General features: G+C 59.4%; 1 protein-coding gene across 4 annotated transcripts in view; it reads right to left on the minus strand.

Moving 5' to 3' along the window:
• Window positions 1-2,857: 2,857 nt before the first annotated feature.
• The window catches only part of CHD6 (chromodomain helicase DNA binding protein 6), a 146,273-nt gene continuing 130,075 nt past the window's right edge, over window positions 2,858-19,055 (minus strand). For 3 of the 4 annotated variants that reach the window (XM_075900739.2, XM_075900741.2, XM_075900736.2), the window contains exons 33-38: window positions 18,566-18,763; window positions 17,697-18,131; window positions 15,740-15,931; window positions 13,775-13,894; window positions 9,725-9,829; window positions 2,858-6,320 (exon numbers count right to left, since the gene is read on the minus strand). In XM_075900739.2, coding sequence (XP_075756854.2) covers window positions 5,433-6,320; window positions 9,725-9,829; window positions 13,775-13,894; window positions 15,740-15,931; window positions 17,697-18,131; window positions 18,566-18,763 — 1,938 coding nt within the window. In that variant the 3' untranslated portion in view covers window positions 2,858-5,432. The remainder of the gene's footprint in view (window positions 6,321-9,724; window positions 9,830-13,774; window positions 13,895-15,739; window positions 15,932-17,696; window positions 18,132-18,565; window positions 18,764-19,055) is intronic. The other variant, XM_075900740.2, reaches the window with a different exon arrangement.

A 19,055-nucleotide genomic window follows, 5' to 3' on the forward strand; every position in this document is an offset into this window, starting at 1 on the left:
TGGCCCTGAGCGCTGGCCAGCTTTGCACAGATCCTCCTGCTGGGTGTGACCTATCTTCCATGCATTTATCTAGCTCTTTCTTGAAATCGCTTCAAACCCTGCTTGAATCCTGAACTTCACCTCACCCTCTGGACAAGGAGTTCCACAGGTTGACTATGCGCTGCGTGAAGAAGTACTTCCTTTTGTTTTAAACCTACCTCGTCATTTCATTTGGCGATCCCTAGTTCTTGTGTTATGGGAACAAGTACATAACTTTTCCTTATTCACTTTCTCCACACCACTCATGATTTTATAGACCTCTATCATATCCCCCCTTAGTCCTCTCTTTTGTAAGCTGAAACGTCCCAGTCTCTTTAATCTCTCCTCATATGGGACCCTTTCCAAACCCCTCGTCATTTTTGTTGCCTTTTTCTAAACTTTTTCCAGTGGCACAAAGGGTTTTAGTTATTCCTCCAGCTCCAAAGAAAACCAGTGAGGTGAGTGAACACTGCCTGGGAGGAGTGATGCAGTAGAACTGTCTGCTTTTCGCACAGGGGAGATTTTTCAGTCATATCATCCTGCACTGTGACCCCAGCAGCTGAAGCTAAGCAGGTTAGCTGAGTCAGTACTTGGGTGCAGGATGCCTAGAAAATGCCTAGTTTGCTGCAGGAAGTGAGGAATGTATTTGTAGCTAGTGCTCATCTCTCTGCCCCGTGGGTGCGGATCCAGTGGTCCAGGAGAATAGCAGGGAGCATGGAAGCGCCTTCGTTCAGCTGAGAGTAAAACACGGGAGGATCGCTCAGACCTGGCCGGGCGGTTGTTGGCCCAGGCCTGATCACATTTCATTTCAGGACATTATACTCTGCTCCCTGCAGTGTGAGCGGGGGGGTGCAGACCTGGAGCACTGCCTGCTGGCTCCCTGTGGAGTAGCTGCACTAGCCCGTGCACCCTTCTCTGTATAGGAGGCGTCACTTCTGCCTCAGGCCCGTCACTCCTAGGACGGCAGCATCCTCTGGGTGACACGGCCCAACAGGCCGCCGTTCTGCCCTGCAGTCCACTGGCCAGCCGCTTCTTTCATTGGCAACTGCAGCCAATTGCATGGCCACTTCCTCAGAGGCCTGGGGGGATGGGACCCACGCCCCCCCACTACTCCAGTCCGAGCAGATGGCTACCACTCGCTGTGTCCCTCCAGCGCCTCAGTTAATTTCCCTTGGCCACTGCCCCATGGCCCCCAGCGCTTTCAGCCCTTCCCTCAGGGCTGCGGCCTCCCAGTCCTAGCAGGCAGCCAGCAGCTCTCTCTAGCTTCCCTGGCCCCTGCTGCTTGCAGTTCATGCCCCACACCTGCTCAGAGCCGGACGTCTCCTCAAGAGCCAGCCAACTACTGCAGCTGCCCTGCCCACCCCCCTCATTGGCTGGTCCTCACAGCCCCTCTTATCGGCTGCTTTCTGCACTTCCCAGGGCTCCATTAACCCCTTCCAAGGCAGAGTGGAGCCGATGCACCATCCCAGCTGGACAGAGAACACTTATTCATGGCTTTTCTGACTGCACGTGGTGGCCGGGCAGCTCTGGGGAAAGGCGCCGTGTAAACGCACCGCGATCTTTTACTCTCCGGGATTCCAGCCAACAGATTCATTCTGGGGTTTAGTCCTCTCTGAGCAGGGGGGGATTTCTCTGTCGAGATCCTGTTAGTACCTGAGTTGTCGCTCAGGCTGCTGTGAGGGAACACACACTGCAACGGCAGCACCAACCCTAGTGCCCTAACTGTCCAGTGCAGAGTGCCTGAGCTCCGGCACAGCTGGGTGTTACCTCACCCCTCAGTTTGCAGATGCACGTGCAGCCCCTGGTGAGCACACGGCTTCACCTGATGGCTAGTGACTCCCGCACTGGCTCCTGGCACTGGGTGGTCTCCATTCTGAGTGACCGCTGAAGGCACTTGCGGGCTGCAGCCAAACTCCATTTGCTGTATTTGCCCCCCCAAACAAAGGGACGCTCAAGAACAGATGTGCAATGTGACGGACCTGGAGTTTTTCTTAGGGGCATATTCTAACTTCATGTCATTCTTGGGGGGGGGGGTCCTCTTTTTCCTCTGCCTCTGATACTTTTTGCCCCTGCCCCCATGCTTCCCAGAATAAAGCTACCTCAAAACAGTGGCTACAGCAGGGTCCTGGCGAGCAGCGGCATTACACACCCACCCTATTCCAGGGAACCCATGGACAGAAAACAGTTTTAAGTTTCAAGATTCCAAAGAATGGGGTGTGTCCAACAGCGGGGGCAGGGCCGGGGAAGTGCCTGTCTGTGAATCATCTTCGCTTTCTGGCGCTTCTGTTTACAGAGCCGCCAAATGGAAATTTCACTACCTGTCTGAAGCATAAGGAGACCCTTCCATTCACTATTACAAGCATTGGTTGGCACCTACTAACATGGTACAGAGTTTAAACGGAGACACTTAGAATCACAATAGGACAAACTACACACTCAGCTCCTCTGCAGAAGGTGGTGTGCAAGGGCAGAGGGTTCGTTACTGGGAGGTTTTATGACCAGTTGTTGGTCCTCACAGATTCTCTTAATGTAGGACCTCAGTGTGGAGCTCTCTGTGCCCTGCGAGGTGGCATGGGCTGCTCGGGGAGCTAGCTTTTGAGCAGCTAGGGCAGGTTGTTGGGCACAACACCGAAGGGAGGCAGCAAGGACAAAGACACTGGATGGAGCCAGCCGAGCACGCAGTTGGTGAATTCAGTCTGTGGATCAAGTCAGCCTGCAGGGCAGCAACACCCAGCGACAATCAGTTCACCTGAGCCATGGCCTGACAGACAGGGTGTGCTGCATACAACCGTGGGAATTGTTCCTGCTGAGCAAACAGTAAGTAACGGTGAGCACTGAGTCAAGTGAATCAAACATTCACATATATTTGCTGAAAAAATTATATACATCTGTGACAAGGCTCTGCCAAGTTTGAAAGACAAGCATAATCTAGTCACTAAATTAAAAAAATAAAAGTTTGACTTTCAAATCTTTTTCTTTTTATCCATGTTCAAGAGCACAGACAGTTTATTTTGTTAGCACATTTGGTGGAAAATGTATGTGTGAGTGGCCATGAAAGTGGTGAAAACTTGGTATTTGTTCTTGGATATGATGATGGAAAATAATAAAAAGCCACTTATGTCTTACAATGTAAATAATCCACAGAGTTTCTCTATCGGGTTGCAAAAAGGGTCACACAACAGCAGCCAAAGAAGCTGAACACCCAGAGACATAACATACATGTTGGATAAGTAAGAACATGCTGGCTAGTTAAATAAATTTCACTTCGACCCCTGTTTCTTATGAATGCAACCCTGGAAAACCCACCATCCCATGTAGGAAATGGACTCTGCCGAGATTTCTATACCCATTCACAGTAAGGCTCTGAAGATGTTTTATAGCATTTGTATTTTAAGGATTTAGGGCACGTACATTTTCTACTGAGTAAAAAGAAAGTTAGTACTCAAAAGGTTCAAAAATATATCAGTCGTGATTTTTTTACATAAATAAATTATATTGATTTTGGATTTAACAGCTGAAAAAACCCCTTCTGCTTCCACTGGAGGCAAAACTGAACAAACGGTTAGTTAAATAGAGATAGCAGCATTTCTAAGAAATCTGTCAATAGTGATACAGTATCTATGCTACAAGGGTGTTATTAAATAGAACACATTTAATGATCTGTTTTTTGCATTGTGATCAGTTACATAATTAAAAAAACTCGCATCCAATCCGATAAAATGGGAATAAATTCCTTGAAAATATAAACTTTTAGGTCATGGGTAACAGACTTCTTTGAGATGCTAATTTTAACATGTACATAATTTATAATCCCAAATGTATAAAAGACAATGAGAAAAAGCATCATAAATAAATAATGCAAACTGAAATAGTTATGTCAAAACATTTGGACCATCTGATAAATTAGGAAAACTGTAACAGAAAATAAGTAAAAAATACAGTAAATGGTGACAATCAAATGCGAAACTGATTACTAGCCACTTCAGCTCCCTCCAACAGTCGGCCATTTCACTGCTGCACCACTAAGTGTTTATTTCAAGTCTCAGACGATGAGCTGCAATAAGAACAAGCCCAAGTGAAAAAAAAAAAACCTAAACAGGAGCAGCGAGGAGAAAGGACCACATGGAATTACCTGTGCAGGGGTCTCAAGACACAGAGTTTGGGGGACTGATCACATTAAAAACCTGTTCATTTAAAATCCATACTGTAGTGCTATTTGCCAATGCAGGTGCTGGGACACACTGTTCAACAGCAAATGGAATCGAGAGGAATGGAAAGAAGGAGCAAAGAATCTCTTCACAGTTTAATCCTAGAAAAGGAAGATGAACTCAAGCTTTGAAACCCTCCACAGTCCTGGACGGACTTGCAGTTGTAATGCCAGCCTGACAGCTGTCTGTCTGCCTGCGTTTGTTTCCAGAAAAGTTGTCACTTATGGGGGAAGGAGAACTGCAAAGAAAATGTAAAAACTCAAGAGCCTTGGCATTCCTATAAGAGCATTACAGGAGCGGCCTGCTCATTGCTGGAGAAACAACGCTTCACAGGACTTCTGATGCTATAGCTGAGAACTGAACTCTAGCAGAATGGTGAAGTCACTGGTAGCTTCCGGTCCAGGAACCTCAAGGGAGGACATACAGGATGTGCAAAACCTTTTCAGCAAAAGCTGGAAAAGTTCTTGTAACTAACAAGGAAAGGGCAACTGAAATCCCACTTAAAGTAAAACCAAGCTTTGGTTTTAAAACGTAAAATAAAGTCTTAATGCAGTTTGTCTCCAAACCTTTGAGGAATGAAAGGGGAGGGAATGATCTCTCTACCAGTTATGCCTTTTTAAAGAAACGAATATATGCGTTTTCAATCATTAGTTATATACTTCTGTCTATACTACTATTCTAGTAACCATGATAAAATAGGGAAATACTTTAAATCAAAAATACACATTAGCACTTACTATAGCTGTGCTTTTTACCCCAAAATACAGTTTTATTCATTCAGTGTCATTGTACAAAGCCATACCCTTGTCTGCACTGAGATCAAGAGATGAAGTACTTCCTTTTGCTCCCGTTTTGTTTTTTTTCTTTTTCCCCTGATAAATTAGCAATTTTTTTTTGGGGGGGGGGTCACCAAGTGCTGGATTTACTATTGTTGGTAGGGATGAATAACTGGGTAACAGAACAAGAATTCTGTGCCTCCCGTACTAACTAAACAACACTGTTTATCTAATAAAGTGGCAAGACCCTGCAACTATCAACATAGAATTTGTCACCATTGTTTTCTTACGGGGAACTAGGTAGATAATATTACTCATGGAAACACAGGTTTATGAAGGTGAAGGGGGGCAGGAAGGTAAGTAAGTAACAAATATTTATGGGATAAGAAACTTACAAGCCACAATCTTTTTTCTTAATGAAACAAAAGTTCTAATTGGTATTGTTAATTTCTTTTAACGCCTTCTCCTCCGCTGGTATCGCATGGGCTTTCTCTGATGACAAAGATGGGGTTTGCTCTGTACAGTTTTGACTATTTGCAGCTTCTTTTTCAGACAGAGAGACAGTTTCTGGTTCTGGATTTGTTGGCTCCCCTTTAGTTTTCTTTTTCTTTCGCTTCTGGCTTTCTGGGTTTGTTGCCTCAGAGTGTCTGGTCTGTTGGATACCTGGCAATGGCATGCCAATACCAGGGGAAAGAAACATAGAGGGATAGATCAGTCCAGGAGACATTCCTGGGATAAGAAACGGATTAAAAGCTACTGGACTACTAGTAGTTATTGCTGATTCTGTCTGATCAGAAAAGGAACTAGGGCCAGGCTCATTTTCAGACAGAGGCTCGTTTTTCACATCCTGGCTACTCTGTTTGTCATCAGTAGCTTTTTCTGTATTTGATGTACCACTTTTAGTTGTGCTTGTTAAGGAAGCTGACGCCGTTGAAGTACAGGTAGTTGTCATTGGTGGGTTGAGAAGTCCTCCAACACCGAACATCTGCGGTACGGTAGCCATGCCCGGCAGCATCATAGGCAACATACTCAGGGTGCTCTTGACGTCCTCCCCAGCAGGCACTGCTGCAAATCCAGCAGGAAACCCAACCAGCCCAGTCAAAGGGATGCCCTGCATGTTCCTCATGTTCTGAAGTCCCACCAGATCCATCCCAGCAATAAGTCCATTCATGAATAATGGTCCCATTCCAGAAGAATCCGACACACCAGGGGCTTTAATAAGTTCGCTTCTTGGCCTCCTCCCTCTGCGACGGGGCCCAGCGTCTCGGAGCACAGGCTCCGTTAGGATCCGGTTGAACTTGCTTTCTGGGAGGAATCCCTGCACGTGACAAATGAAACAGACAAGGCCAAAAGGTTACTGTGCTCCCGAAGAGAACACCACTTGTGGCCGTGTCCCCGTGCCCCTCGGGCACAGCTCTGAAGGGGGATCTGAGAGGAAGAGACCTTTCACCCAAGTCAGTGCCAGGCACCTCCTGCCCTTGGCCTGGTGGCAGGAGCCCCAAAGCTCGCAGGGAGCAGAGGAGAGAACCCTACTTGCCTGGTGCCCAGTAACTTTTCTGCTTTTCCTCAGCTGCCTGAGTAGGTGACTTTGATAGCTGAGAATGGACTTATTGACACCTAAAGCGCGGGGGCAGCCCAGTGCCAGAGACAAAAAATCCGTCCCCGTCCCAGTCGGAATTCCGGCTGCATCGCCAGGTGGAAAACCTGAGTGTTTGGACATTCAAAGCCCGACCCAACAGCAAAGCTGCAGTGGTGCCCATGCAAACAGAGGGCGCATGTTCTGGGCTTCACCCAGGACTCAGAGCGGCCACGTGGGGCCCCAGCCATTCTGCGTAGCTACTGGAGAGTAAGGGCCTTCTGGAGCCAACACAGACTAACCGCGCACAGAACCTGGGGGCCTGGGTCTGCTCCAATTACCAAATGGCCTAGGAGCATCTACAGGCTGCGCTAAGCCCTGTTCCCCAGCCTCCGAGCACAAACGGGCTATTTCCCTTGGACGCCTAAGCCCTGGGGTGTCGCGGCAGCAAGCAGGCTGCAGGCAATGCACGTCCAAAGGGCCCCGCTTGCAGTGAGGCTGGAGCGGGAGGGGCGCCTGTGGCTGCAGGGTGGGTGCCAATGTCCAGGAGGCTCATAGTGCACCGAAAGGAACATTTTCCACTTGGCCTCCCCCGCGTGGGCCGGCCGGGGTGCGAGCGTGGCCCCCGCAGCGTCTGCCTGAGCGGCGATGCCGACAGCCATGCAAGCGTCGAGGGACTGAACCGTAAGCGGGCAGGAAGGCGCGGCATGAGCACAGTGTGGGCACAAGGGGACCCCACACGCCCAGCCCAGCCCGAGGGGGCAGGGGCGACGCGCACTCTGGGCTGGGGCTGGCACTAGCCTGGCTCCTCCAGGGACTGGGACGGCGCGTCCCTCGTCCGACCGGGGGCAGCCCGGCAGGAGAGCCCCGCCCACCGCCACAGCCCAGGAAAGGGGCCACCTGCAAATGGAGCAAGGTCCCAGCCGCAGCTGGGTCCCCAAGGGCAGCAGCCACATGCTGGGGACAGAGCAGGGCGCGGGCGAGTCTGGAACGTGCCTCCTGCGCCCGAGGCAAGCGGGGGTCAGGAGCTGAGGCCACTTGCAAAGTCAGACCCATGTGGTCCCACTGCCTGCCCCCATCCAACCCCGGGCAGGAGCCATCCCCCCGCGCCGCTGCCAGCACCTCGCTTGGCCTCTCGCGCCGCCCCCGGCCTCACGGCTCTCTGCCCAGTAGCTCGTTAGCCCAGACTGTCCTCCCCCTCCCCCCTTCTACCGCCTCCCCCCCCTTCCCTTGCCTCCTTCGCCCTTCCCCCCTTCCCCCTCCCCTCATCCCTCCTTCCCTTCCCCCTCCTCCCCCTCCCCTTCCCTTGCCTCCTTCGCCCTTCCCCCCTTCCCCCCCCCTTCCCTTGCCTCCTTCGCCCTTCCCCCCTTCCCCCCCCCTTCCCTTGCCTCCTTCGCCCTTACCCCCTTCCCTCCTCCCCCTCCCCTCATCCCTCCTCCCCTTCTACCTCCTCCCCCTCCCCTTCCCTTCCCTCCTTCGCCCTTACCCCCTTCCCTCCTCCCCCTCCCCTCATCCCTCCTCCCCTTCTACCTCCTCCCCCGCCCCTTCCTTTGCCTCCTTCGCCCTTCCCCCCCTTCCCTTCGCCCTTACCCCCTTCCCTCCTCCCCCTCCCCTCATCCCTCCTCCCCTTCTACCTCCTCCCCCTCCCCTTCCCTTCCCTTGCCTCCTTCGCCCTTACCCCCTTCCCTCCTCCCCCTCCCCTTCTACCTCCTCCCCCGCCCCTTCCTTTGCCTCCTTCGCCCTTACCCCCTTCCCCCTCCCCCTCCCCTCATCCCTCCTTCCCGTCTACCTCCTCCCCCTCCCTTCCCTTGCCTCCTTCGCCCTTCCCCCCTTCCCCCTCCCCCTCCCCTCATCCCTCCTTCCCTTCTACCTCCTCCCCCTCCCTTCCCTTGCCTCCTTCGCCCTTCCCCCCTTCCCCCTCCCCCTCCCCTCATCCCTCCTTCCCGTCTACCTCCTCCCCCTCCCTTCCCTTGCCTCCTTCGCCCTTCCCCCCTTCCCGCTCCCCCTCCCCTCATCCCTCCTTCCCTTCTACCTCCTCCCCCTCCCTTCCCTTGCCTCCTTCGCCCTTCCCCCCTTCCCCCTCCCCCTCCCCTCATCCCTCCTTCCCTTCTACCTCCTCCCCCTCCCTTGCCTCCTTCGCCCTTCCCCCCTTCCCCCTCCCCCTCCCCTCATCCCTCCTTCCCTTCTACCTCCTCCCCCTCCCTTGCCTCCTTCGCCCTTACCCCCTTCCCTCCTCCCCCTCCCCTCATCCCTCCTTCCCTTCTACCTCCTCCCCCTCCCCTTCCCTTCCCTTGCCTCCTTCGCCCTTACCCCCTTCCCTCCTCCCCCTCCCCTTCTACCTCCTCCCCCGCCCCTTCCTTTGCCTCCTTCGCCCTTACCCCCTTCCCCCTCCCCCTCCCCTCATCCCTCCTTCCCGTCTACCTCCTCCCCCTCCCTTCCCTTGCCTCCTTCGCCCTTCCCCCCTTCCCCCTCCCCCTCCCCTCATCCCTCCTTCCCTTCTACCTCCTCCCCCTCCCTTCCCTTGCCTCCTTCGCCCTTCCCCCCTTCCCCCTCCCCCTCCCCTCATCCCTCCTTCCCGTCTACCTCCTCCCCCTCCCTTCCCTTGCCTCCTTCGCCCTTCCCCCCTTCCCCCTCCCCCTCCCCTCATCCCTCCTTCCCTTCTACCTCCTCCCCCTCCCTTCCCTTGCCTCCTTCGCCCTTCCCCCCTTCCCCCTCCCCCTCCCCTCATCCCTCCTTCCCTTCTACCTCCTCCCCCTCCCTTCCCTTGCCTCCTTCGCCCTTCCCCCCTTCCCCCTCCCCCTCCCCTCATCCCTCCTTCCCTTCTACCCCCTCCCCCTCCCCTCATCCCTCCCTCCCTTCTACCTCCTCCCCCTCCCTTCCCTTGCCTCCTTCGCCCTTCCCCCCTTCCCCCTCCCCCTCCCCTCATCCCTCCTTCCCTTCTACCTCCTCCCCCTCCCTTCCCCCCGCCCCTTCCCTTGCCTCCTTCGCCCTTCCCCCCCTTCCCTTCCTTCAGCTTTTCCAGCCACCTGCAGGGCGCCCAGCTCCGCCCTGGGCTGCCGCTGGCCCCCGGCAGAGCTGGTCCAGAAGGGGAGGGCGAGGAGAGGCCAGATGATGTGACACAGGTCGCCCCCAAAGCTCTAACTTACTGAAAGCTTAACAATGTCAGCCCAGTCTGCTGCGACTGCGAACTCCGAGTTTGCATCAAGCCACCTTGGCAACTCCTTCAATGCCGGAGCCATGGCGCCCCCCGACTACAAAACACAGCACAAGGACGCCGCCCCGTCAGTTATGCAGTCACCCAGGAACCCTCCCCCTCCCTCCCCACCAGGCAGCCTGGTGCCCGGTCCCACTCAGCTCCCCAGAAGGCAGGCGCTGGCTGAACGCCCAGCCGCAGACAGAGCCCAGGCCCCTCTGGCAGGGCCTTGCCAGGCGTGTCCTCCGGATTCGCCCCGCCTGGCGAGGAGGCAGTGCTGCTCAGTCGTGCGGGCAGGGCCCCGTCCCACGGCAAGTCGCTGAGGGGCTCTCCCGGGACAGTCACACCCCAGTAAGCGCTGGAGGCGGAGCAGGGTTTCGGGGGGCAGGCTGGCAGCTTGTGACCCCAGCGGAGAAGCCCTGGACAAGTGGGCGCAGGGCTGGCCTGACCCTGCACGGTCATGGCGCCAGGCTCACAGGCCCCTTCTGTCGCTGGCCAGCCACTTCCAACGCAGCAGTGGCCTGGATTTGTAAGTCACAAGGGTCTCCATGGCACTGATTCCAAAATGGAATTCGCTCGGGGAGAAGCCACAAGATCTGGCGGCCTGAGCCCTGCCCCGTCACACGGGTCGGCCGGCAGAGGCAAAGCCAGGAGCTCGACTCAGGCTCTGGGCTGTTTGGAGCCAGCGAGAGAACACGGGAACCCTGCCCGCGGCTGTTTGCAGCCGGTTCCTGCACATCTCACGCAGGGACAGAGCAAGGGCCTGGTGTGACGTAGTGGGGGGGAACTTGCTGGTTTCTATGGGTCTGTGGTAACCCCACGGGCTGCCGCCGGTACCACAGCCCAGAAGGACAAGGATGGGTCATTATGCAAAGAGGCCGACCAGCTAACCCCCATGGAGAGGAACAAAGGAAGGTGGATGCTGCCCTGGCTGGGGGGCAGGGCTGGAGGAGAGGTGGTTAGTTCCTGTCTGGAAAGCAGGGGAGAAGGAGCTGGGGAGGGGGCTGGGACTCCCCCTTCTCAAGGGGGGCACTGAGGCCTCTTAGCCCCAGTTCCTGTAACCTGGTGACATCTGTGCTGTGCTGTATCCTGGAGAAGCAATAAACTCCCTCTGTTCTACCGGCTGGGGGAGTCTGTCCGTGCCATTCGGGGGTGCAGGAGACGGGGGACCCCAACGCGCCGACACACCTTGGCACCGCGCCCCAGGGCCCCGATCAGTAAAACGAGCCCCTGGAGCCAGCAGCAAGCACGCCTGCCTGCTCTGGCAGCTGCTCGGCTTTCCAGGCGCCTCGGTGGGTCACTGCCCTTTCTGGCCTGTTGCTCTTCGAGAGGGGCTGCTCGTCTCCATTCCCTGCTAGGCACTGCCAGTCGACTCTGGGGCCCCCAGAACCTGCCGACTCACCTTCGGGCAGGGGGGCAGGAGGCGGGTCACAGCCTGGGCATGGCAGGGGAGCGTGGGCCAGGCGAGACCTCGGTGCCCACGGGCTCTTCCCCTGTGCCACAGCCGTGCAAAGCTGGGCGCGCTCCCCAAGCCAGGCAGGGCTGGCCTCCAGCAGAGCCCTTCTCCCCTTCCACTGCTCTGAGGCGGAGGGCAGAGGAGTGGGGGAGGGCGTCCTGGGCGATGGGGGGCTGGCTGCCACCTCGCAGACGCTCCTGGCTCTCGTGGAGCAAGGCCCTGCAGCGCCTGGGCTGTCCCCTGTGGACTTGGCTGGGGGCCAGGTGGCACTGGGAGTCAGCAGGTTCTGTGCCACCTCACGTAGGCGAAGCGCCAAGCCGCCGCCGAGACTCACCCCGAGGCGTCCGCCGGCAGCGGGCTCCATGCGTCTCTGTCCCAGGGCCAGAGGCAACGGAGCCGCTTGGGCTGCACCTGACTGAGAGGCCTACCCCGGACCTCTCTCTGGGCTCTCTGTGCCAGGGCAGTGGCCCTGTGCTCAATTTTCTGTCCGCTCCCTTGGCATCGGTGAGGCAGAGGAATGCTGCAATTTGGCACCAGAGAAGCGTGCCGGAGCCAAGAGGCAGGCACCGGAAAACATGCCGGCACCAGGAGAAGGTACTGGAGAAGCATGCCAGGAGGTGGGCACCGGAGAAGCATGCCGGTGCCAGGAGGCGGGCACCAGAGAAATGCACCAGGAGGAGGCAGCAGAGAAGCGTGGCAAGAGGAGGGCACCCGAGAAGCATGCTGGGGGGAGGGCACCGGAGAAGGGTGCCAGGAGGCAGGCACCAGGGAAGCATGCCGGGAGGCAGGCACCATTCCGCAAGGTGGGCACCGGAGAAGTGTGCCAAGAGATGGGCGGTGGAGAAGCGTGCTGGCACCGGGAGGTGGGTAGTGGAGAAGCGTGCCGGCGCCGGGAGAGGGGCACCAGAGAAGCGTGATGGGAGACGGGCACCGGAGAAGTGTGCCAAGAGACGGGTAGTGGAGAAGCGTGCCGGCGCCGGGAGGTGGGGACCGGAGAAGCGTGCCGGCGCCGGGAGGCGGGAACCGGAGAAGCGTGCCGGCGCCGGGAGGCGGGAACCGGAGAAGCGTGCCGGCGCCGGGAGGCGGGGACCAGAGAAGCGTGTCCACGCCGGGAGGCGGGAACCGGAGAAGCGTGCCGGCGCCGGGAGGCGGGGACCAGAGAAGCGTGTCCACGCCGGGAGGCGGGAACCGGAGAAGCGTGTCCGCGCCGGGAGATTTCCCTGATGGACACGTGGACACTTGGGGTATGTCTAGACTACACGGCCCTGTCGGCAGAGCCATGTAGATTAGTTTACTAGACATACGCTAATGAAGTGGCCATTTAAATAATCGCCGCTTCATTTAAATTAAAATGGCTGCCGCGCTGAGCCAATCAGCTGTTTGTCGGCTCCGCACACTAGTCTGGACGCTCCGCGGTCGACAGCAAAGGCATTTGTCGACCGCCCCGGTAAACCTCATCCCACGAGGCATAACGGGGCGGTCGACAAATGCCTTTGCTGTCGACCGCGGAGCGTCCAGACTAGCGCGCGGAGCCGACAAACAGCTGATTGGCTCAGCGCGGCAGCCATTTTAATTTAAATGAAGCGGCGATTATTTAAATGGCCACTTCATTAGCGTATGTCTAGTAAACTAATCTACGTGGCTCGTCTAGACACACCCTTGCTGGGCGGCCGTTCCCACGTCGGGTGAGGTGCCAGCCTCCACGAGGAGGATTTTAACCAACTGTGTCTGTTCTTTTTGGGTCCTGGTTTGGGCCCGTCCCACAGCTGCCGTGGGCGTCACTGATGGGCCCTGGGGACGTTACATTTCAATTCGCTGGCTAACTGAACAGTCAGTGCAATTTGAATTGTCTAGTCAATTGGTCGGGTGGGCGCCTCCGCCTGTGAAGTGCAGCTCCAAGCCTGGGGCTGTTGCACGTCGAAGGCGAAAGTGCCCGGGGAGCCTGGGGCCAGCGGGGGCTCAGCAGTGCTCCGGCTGCACGCGGCGTTGCAAAGCGGCAGAGCCCGGGCGCCACGCCATGCTGCTGCTCTGAAGAGCCTCCTCCTCTACCAGTAGAGGCGCAAGGGGGGCGACTAGTCGACTCGTGCTCCGACTGTCCGATCAGCATTTGCAGGGCGGGGCTGACACGTGGTCGACTCACCGTACGCAGGCTCGCTGGTCACACCCTTCGCGATGCAGGTACCGCGCGGACACGCCAGGCTTGCTGGCTAAGCAGGGGCAGGAGCGTTGCAGTGACTGCCCCGCACAGAAGGAAGGGGGCGGGGTGAGGAGGTGGGTGGCAGGGCCTATCCACTACCCCAGAAGGTGCCACTCCAGGGGACCCCAGAGCCGCCCTGATGCACATCGCCCGGGCGAAACAGTCTTCCGGCACGTGCACACACCTGCACTGGACACGAGCAGCCCCTGCCAAGCCAGCCCCACAGTCCCGGCACACGAGTGGCTCTGGGTGCGGTGTAGGTCCATGCTGCACTTTGGCTGCCTTTGCAAATGCGGGCGGGGCAGCCGGGTCTCTGCTCCCTGCTCCTGGGCCAGCCTGTCTTTGCTTACCCTGCGTCCTGTCCCCTTGTGGACCACGGGCACTCGCTCCTCCCCCGTGAGCGAGTGGACGTCCAGCTTGCTGGGGTCCTTGCAGCGCTGCCGCCTCTGCTTGGGCTTGTCTGCAAAACTCTAGAAGGCAAATCGGAGCATTAATGAGCCTGGGGGGACCGGCCATGCCCCGCTCTGCTCTGGGGACACGCGCAGCCCAGTCCTGACACAGCCGGGGCTAGCACAGCAGGTGCCCGGGTGGCCGTAGCGCCCAGGCCTGGCCTCAGCTGGGGCCTCTTGGCTTAGCCTTGGACAGCTTGGTGTCCAGGGACCCGTTAACGAGGGGTGCAGCAGAGGACCCTGAGCCAGGCTGGCAAGAGACGTGCCCTGGGCAGTGCCCTGGCCCGCAGAGCCCAGACTCGACTGTTCTGCTAGTTCCGACGTTCCCTCGTGCTGCTCCAGCCGCAGCGCGGCACACCCCGGGCCCGCGAGCGCTGTGCCCTGCGCGAAGCCCACGCAGCCGGAAGGAAGAGGGAACCGCGCAGAGAGGAGCTGACACTGTCTCTCTGCAGCAGTCGGAACCAGGGGCTTCTGCCAGCGCCAGGTCACCGCAGCCCCGGGCCCCCGAATCCCACTGGGCGCAGTCTGCTGCTTCTGGCTGCCTGGAAGGCGGCTGGGAAGCGGGAGGTGGCAGACCCCCTGCTCGGTGTCCCAGGAGCCACTGCTGCGGGCCCCGGAGAAGCTGGCCCTGTGGGCGCCCCAGGCTCCTCCGTTCTAAGCAGCTGGGCGTGTGAACGTGCCCATCCGTCCCGGAGCCACTCGCTGCTCCAGGCCACAAGACCAGGCTTCGTGGAGAGCGTCAGTTTCTCTCGGCTTCCTTTGCAGGGTTCAGGCTGGGGCAAAACGTGAGCAGCCACCAGCAGGCGGGGACAGGCGTGGGTATGAGCCGTGGAGAACAGGTCCGGCCTATTCTGAACCCCCCCTCGCCTAGCTCCGACACAGATGCCCAAGCGGGAACGCCTGGCCAGGGGAGCCTGGGGGCTTCACGTTTCTTCTTCGTTTCCCGTTGAAAGGCAGGAAACGTTTGCTCCCCTCACGGCAAGGCCAATTCCCAGCCTCCCCGGCCAGAGGGGACCATGGGATCACTGGTCTGCAGCGACCTGCCAGGCAACCATTCCCGTCTGGATTAAAAAAAACCCTGGATGGAGGAGCCGCACAAGCCTTGGCAAATGGGTCTCTCTGTGAACTCATCCAGCGGCAACTGCCAGCCCCTGGCGCTCTCTGCTGGCACCTCCCTGCAGCCTGCGCTCAGCTCACTCCCCCCTTTGTGGCCCGTGGCGGGGGCACAGCCTCTCCTCCCTTCCTCATTCGTTGGGCTCTTTTCTGAACTTGTTGGCACCAGGGTCACCCCCCCGGGAGGGCAAAAGAACCTTGTTTCTCAGCGGCTACTGACACGGCGTCCGTGCTAGTGCAGAGACGCTAGCCGAGCTGGACCCAGGCGTGGCTTGGGACAGGCCCTCAGCTCCGGTCGCCTGGGGTCTGGCAGGGTCCAGGAGGGAGCGCGCCTGTCCTGGGAGCCGTCGGCTAATCTGGGCACAGTGCCCGGGGTCAGCGACACTCCACCCCTCAGGCCCTGCAGTGCGATTTGCCCTCAGGGGCTCTGTGGCTTAAGGCCTGTAAATTCCTCCTACTCCCACGTCCTGGAGGTGTCGCTGCGGCTCCCAGGGCTCATGCCGGCTGCCTCGGGGGTGCTCGATCTGCCAGTGACCCAGACGAGATGGGCGCTGCGGGCACAATGTCGGGGCACCTCGATTGACACGTCTGCCCATTGCGCACCCAGCGAGCCCCGCGGAGGAGCGAGCAGACTGCAGCGTCCGTGCTGTCCGCCAGGAATCGCAGCCTTGGGGACAGAGGCAGAGCCGTGCTGAAGGGAGGCGGCCCCGGCAGGGCCGGTCCTGACGCACTGAAGCCTGGAGGGTCACTTACCGTGCTGAAGGCAGGGACGTCGAGCGTGTAGTCCGACTGCTGGCTCAGCCAGTCCAGGAGACTCTTGTTTGGAGCAGCTTTCTCGGGCCGCATGCCGGGCGCGGGGGCCGTGTGCGGCGCGGAGGGAGCGGTGCCCGGCCTGTCTGGGAGCGGGCTGCTCCGGGCAGGCTGGGTCTGGTCCTCCTGAGCATCCTGGCGTGAAGGGAGAGGGGAGAGCCCGTCACCCCGCTAGTGCCCACCCCACTGGCACGCCCTGTGCACGAAGCGGGGGGGCGGGGCTCCCACCACCGCAGCCAGACGGGGGAACTCCCCCCCAATACTGCTCCACCAGGAGGCCTGGAGCGGGCTTGCTCCCCAGGCGGGGAGGATCCTTTCCTCAGCCAGCCGGTCACTGCTGTGCCCACGGGGGGTGCTGGCCCCAGTAGTGGTGCAAAGGGGCCGTGCGAGGTGTCCAAGAGAGGCTGACTGGCTGCGCTCTTCATGTGACGGTGATGTCTAGGGTGACATTACAGGCACGTTCTCTGCGTGATACCGAATGTGTCTCGGTGTGTGGCTGAGCGATGGGCGCAGCCGGGCCTATGGACGTGCTAACGAGCAAGGCTCCATGGAACAACAGCCAAGGACACACCTCGGGAATGGGGACTGACACCTAGGGGCTACCAGCAGGGGACACAGGGACAGGCCACAGGCCAGATGACCTGCTGCAGCCAAGAAGAGACGGGGAAGAAGGTATTTAGATGCCACGTGGCAGCCTCCATCTTGGTCTTCAGATCGGCTCCTGACCCCAGATGCAGCCCCGCAGGGATCAACGAGCCGGAAGGACTGTGGCCCCATCCGGACACAGGATGTGCACCAAGGACTGTTAAGCCAGCAGCTGTAACATCTCTGCTAGAAGCTGCACCGAGAACTGGAGATTCGATGCACGGAACGTACGATACTTTAACAGCCTCACTCTCAGGCTTTTCGTTCTTGTGGTAATAAACCTTTAGATGGTAGATTCTAAAGGACTGGCCCAGTGTGATTTGTGGGTAAGGTCCACACGGTAAATTGACCAGGGATCTGTGGCTGGTTTCTTGGGACCGGACAGAACCTGTTCGGGTAGGTGGGATTGGGCGCTAGGACCCCCCACCTGTGTATAGGCCCGGGGCCATCTGGGGCTGGGATATTGCTGAGGTGTCGGAGGGGTTTGGCTCGTGAGGTTTCTGGTGGGCCAGGCTGAAGCGCTCGGTGTGGCTGGTGTGTGGCCTATTTGGGAAGGTCTCCAGTCTGGGGCTGTGAGGAGACCTGAGTTTGAGCAATTCGGCCTGAGCGGACGCCCTCGGCGGTGCCCAGACCCGGCCCGTCACACCGCCGCCTTCTCCTGAGCGCCAGAAAGAGCCTAGGGGCCCGAGGAGAGGGCAGGGGGGAGCCAGCGGGCGCCGGGGCCCGTGGAGTCACCCTCCTCGGGAGCCGAGCTGTGAAGCGAGTTCAGGGGTGGCCAGTGACCCACAGAAGCAAACGGGCTGACTTAGTCCAACCCAAGGGCCTCCCGAGAGACCCCCAGGGCTGGGCTCAGATCACGCGAGAGACGCGTCAGCCTGGAAATCCATGAACCCAAATGAGGCCTGTTGGGGGAAGAGACAGGGAGGGCTACTGCCCTGCGAGGGAGCGAAGGGGAACAGGGCGCAGGGGACCTGGCCCCCGCAGGGCTGGCTGAGAGGGGCGATGGGGAAAGGCAGCCACCGTCTCCTGCACCCGGGCCCGAGCGGGACTGTCAGAGCAGCTCAGTCGAAGGCTGCGCCAAGGAAGCACATCCCGCTCTGCCCTCGGCGGCCGCCCGCGCAGCGAGTCTGCCAGGTCTCAGAGCGGCGTGGAGCCGGCGGCCAGCCTCTCCGGGAGCACGCCCGGTCCAGGGGCTGAGGGGAGCCCTAACCCCCAGGCTGCAGCAGAGGAGCTATCGCGCGCACCATGGACCCACCTGCAGCCCGCTCTGAAGACTCCTCTCCTTCAAGAAGAGCAGGTCCATCCCTTCCACATTTTTCCTCCTGCCCCGTCGTCGCCTCATGGCAGCGTCGTCTCTGCGGAGGCTCCCGTTGACAATCTGCCCCGTGACGGGATGGATGAGCCCGGCCTGGAGGATGCCGGACAAGTCCATGCCCAGGGACCCCTGCAGGGAGTGCACCGTCCCCAGCTTGGGCAGCGAGAAAGGAGGGAGGGGCCCTGGGGACCCTTCGGAGACTCGGGCCAGGCTCCCCGCTGCGTCCCTCCAGCCGTTCAGCACGCCAGGCGGGCAGGGGTGCGATGCAGCCAACCGCTCGAGGCTCCTGGCCTTGGCGTCTCTCTCCGGCTCAAACTCGAAGGGCTGCCTGTGCTTCCGTTCCTCCTTGGCAAAGGCAGGAGCCAGGAAGCTTCCCTGTGTGCAGCAGGGCAGAGCCGTCACAGCTGGGCCCCCAGGGCGCGGGCCTCCCGACCCCAGAAACCAGCGCACACTAGCCCCGGGCGGCAAGGGGGCTGGGACGGGGGGCTCTGGAGACGGCGTGGAGCCCTCAGTCTCTCTGCTAAAGCCCCCTCCAACCCATGACCCTCGGCCCAGCACTCGAGAACGGTGTGACCAGAGGGGCGTCCTACAGAGCCACCCCGGCCGGCCGATCGGGGGGCTCCTCCCAGAGCAGCATGCCCCGGCACCAGCCGGACAGCACAGGAGCAGGGTCTGTGCTGGGACCCCGAGCCCTCGGGCCATGGGGAGAGGGGCTGAAGGAAGGCGAGCCGAGCGGCCTGGCGGGGGAATGTCAGCCCTGGGTTGGCAGCGCAGGGGCGCAGAGGGCAGAGGGGGCCTCCGCCCTGTACCTGGGCAGTGAGCGCGCTGTCGCTGAAGCTGGGGTGCGGGGTGCCGGACTCGGCAAAGCCGCTCCGAGGGCCTGCGCTGCTGGCTACGGCGGGGGCGGGCGGCAGGGCCTGTGCTTCTAGCTGCTGGCTGGAGGACGGCCACTTGCCCTTTAGCACGGCGTGGCAGATGCTGTCTATGCGGCTGATGATCACCCGGTCCTGCGAGCAGAAGCAGAGCTCAGGGGCGCGCCGGAATCCCCTCCCCCTGCCCACACGCCGGAGGCCCAGGGCCCGTGGGACCACAGCACAGCGAGTGTGGAGGGGAATCCGGCCCGGCAGAGGCCTGGGCTATGTCCATGCCCCACTGGGCCCTGCCCAGTCTCCCTGCGATACCCCCCAGCCTACGCCCAGCCAGGGGGCTGCTGTGCCCTCAGGCCCTGCCAGCCCACTGACCCGGGGCAGGGCCAGAGGCGGGTGGCAGGGGCTCGCACACAGGGTGCAAGACGGAGAA

Source organism: Pelodiscus sinensis, chromosome 17, assembly GCF_052426305.1.
Source record: "Pelodiscus sinensis isolate ZL-2025 chromosome 17, ASM5242630v1, whole genome shotgun sequence".
Classification (NCBI taxonomy): Eukaryota; Metazoa; Chordata; order Testudines; family Trionychidae; genus Pelodiscus; species Pelodiscus sinensis.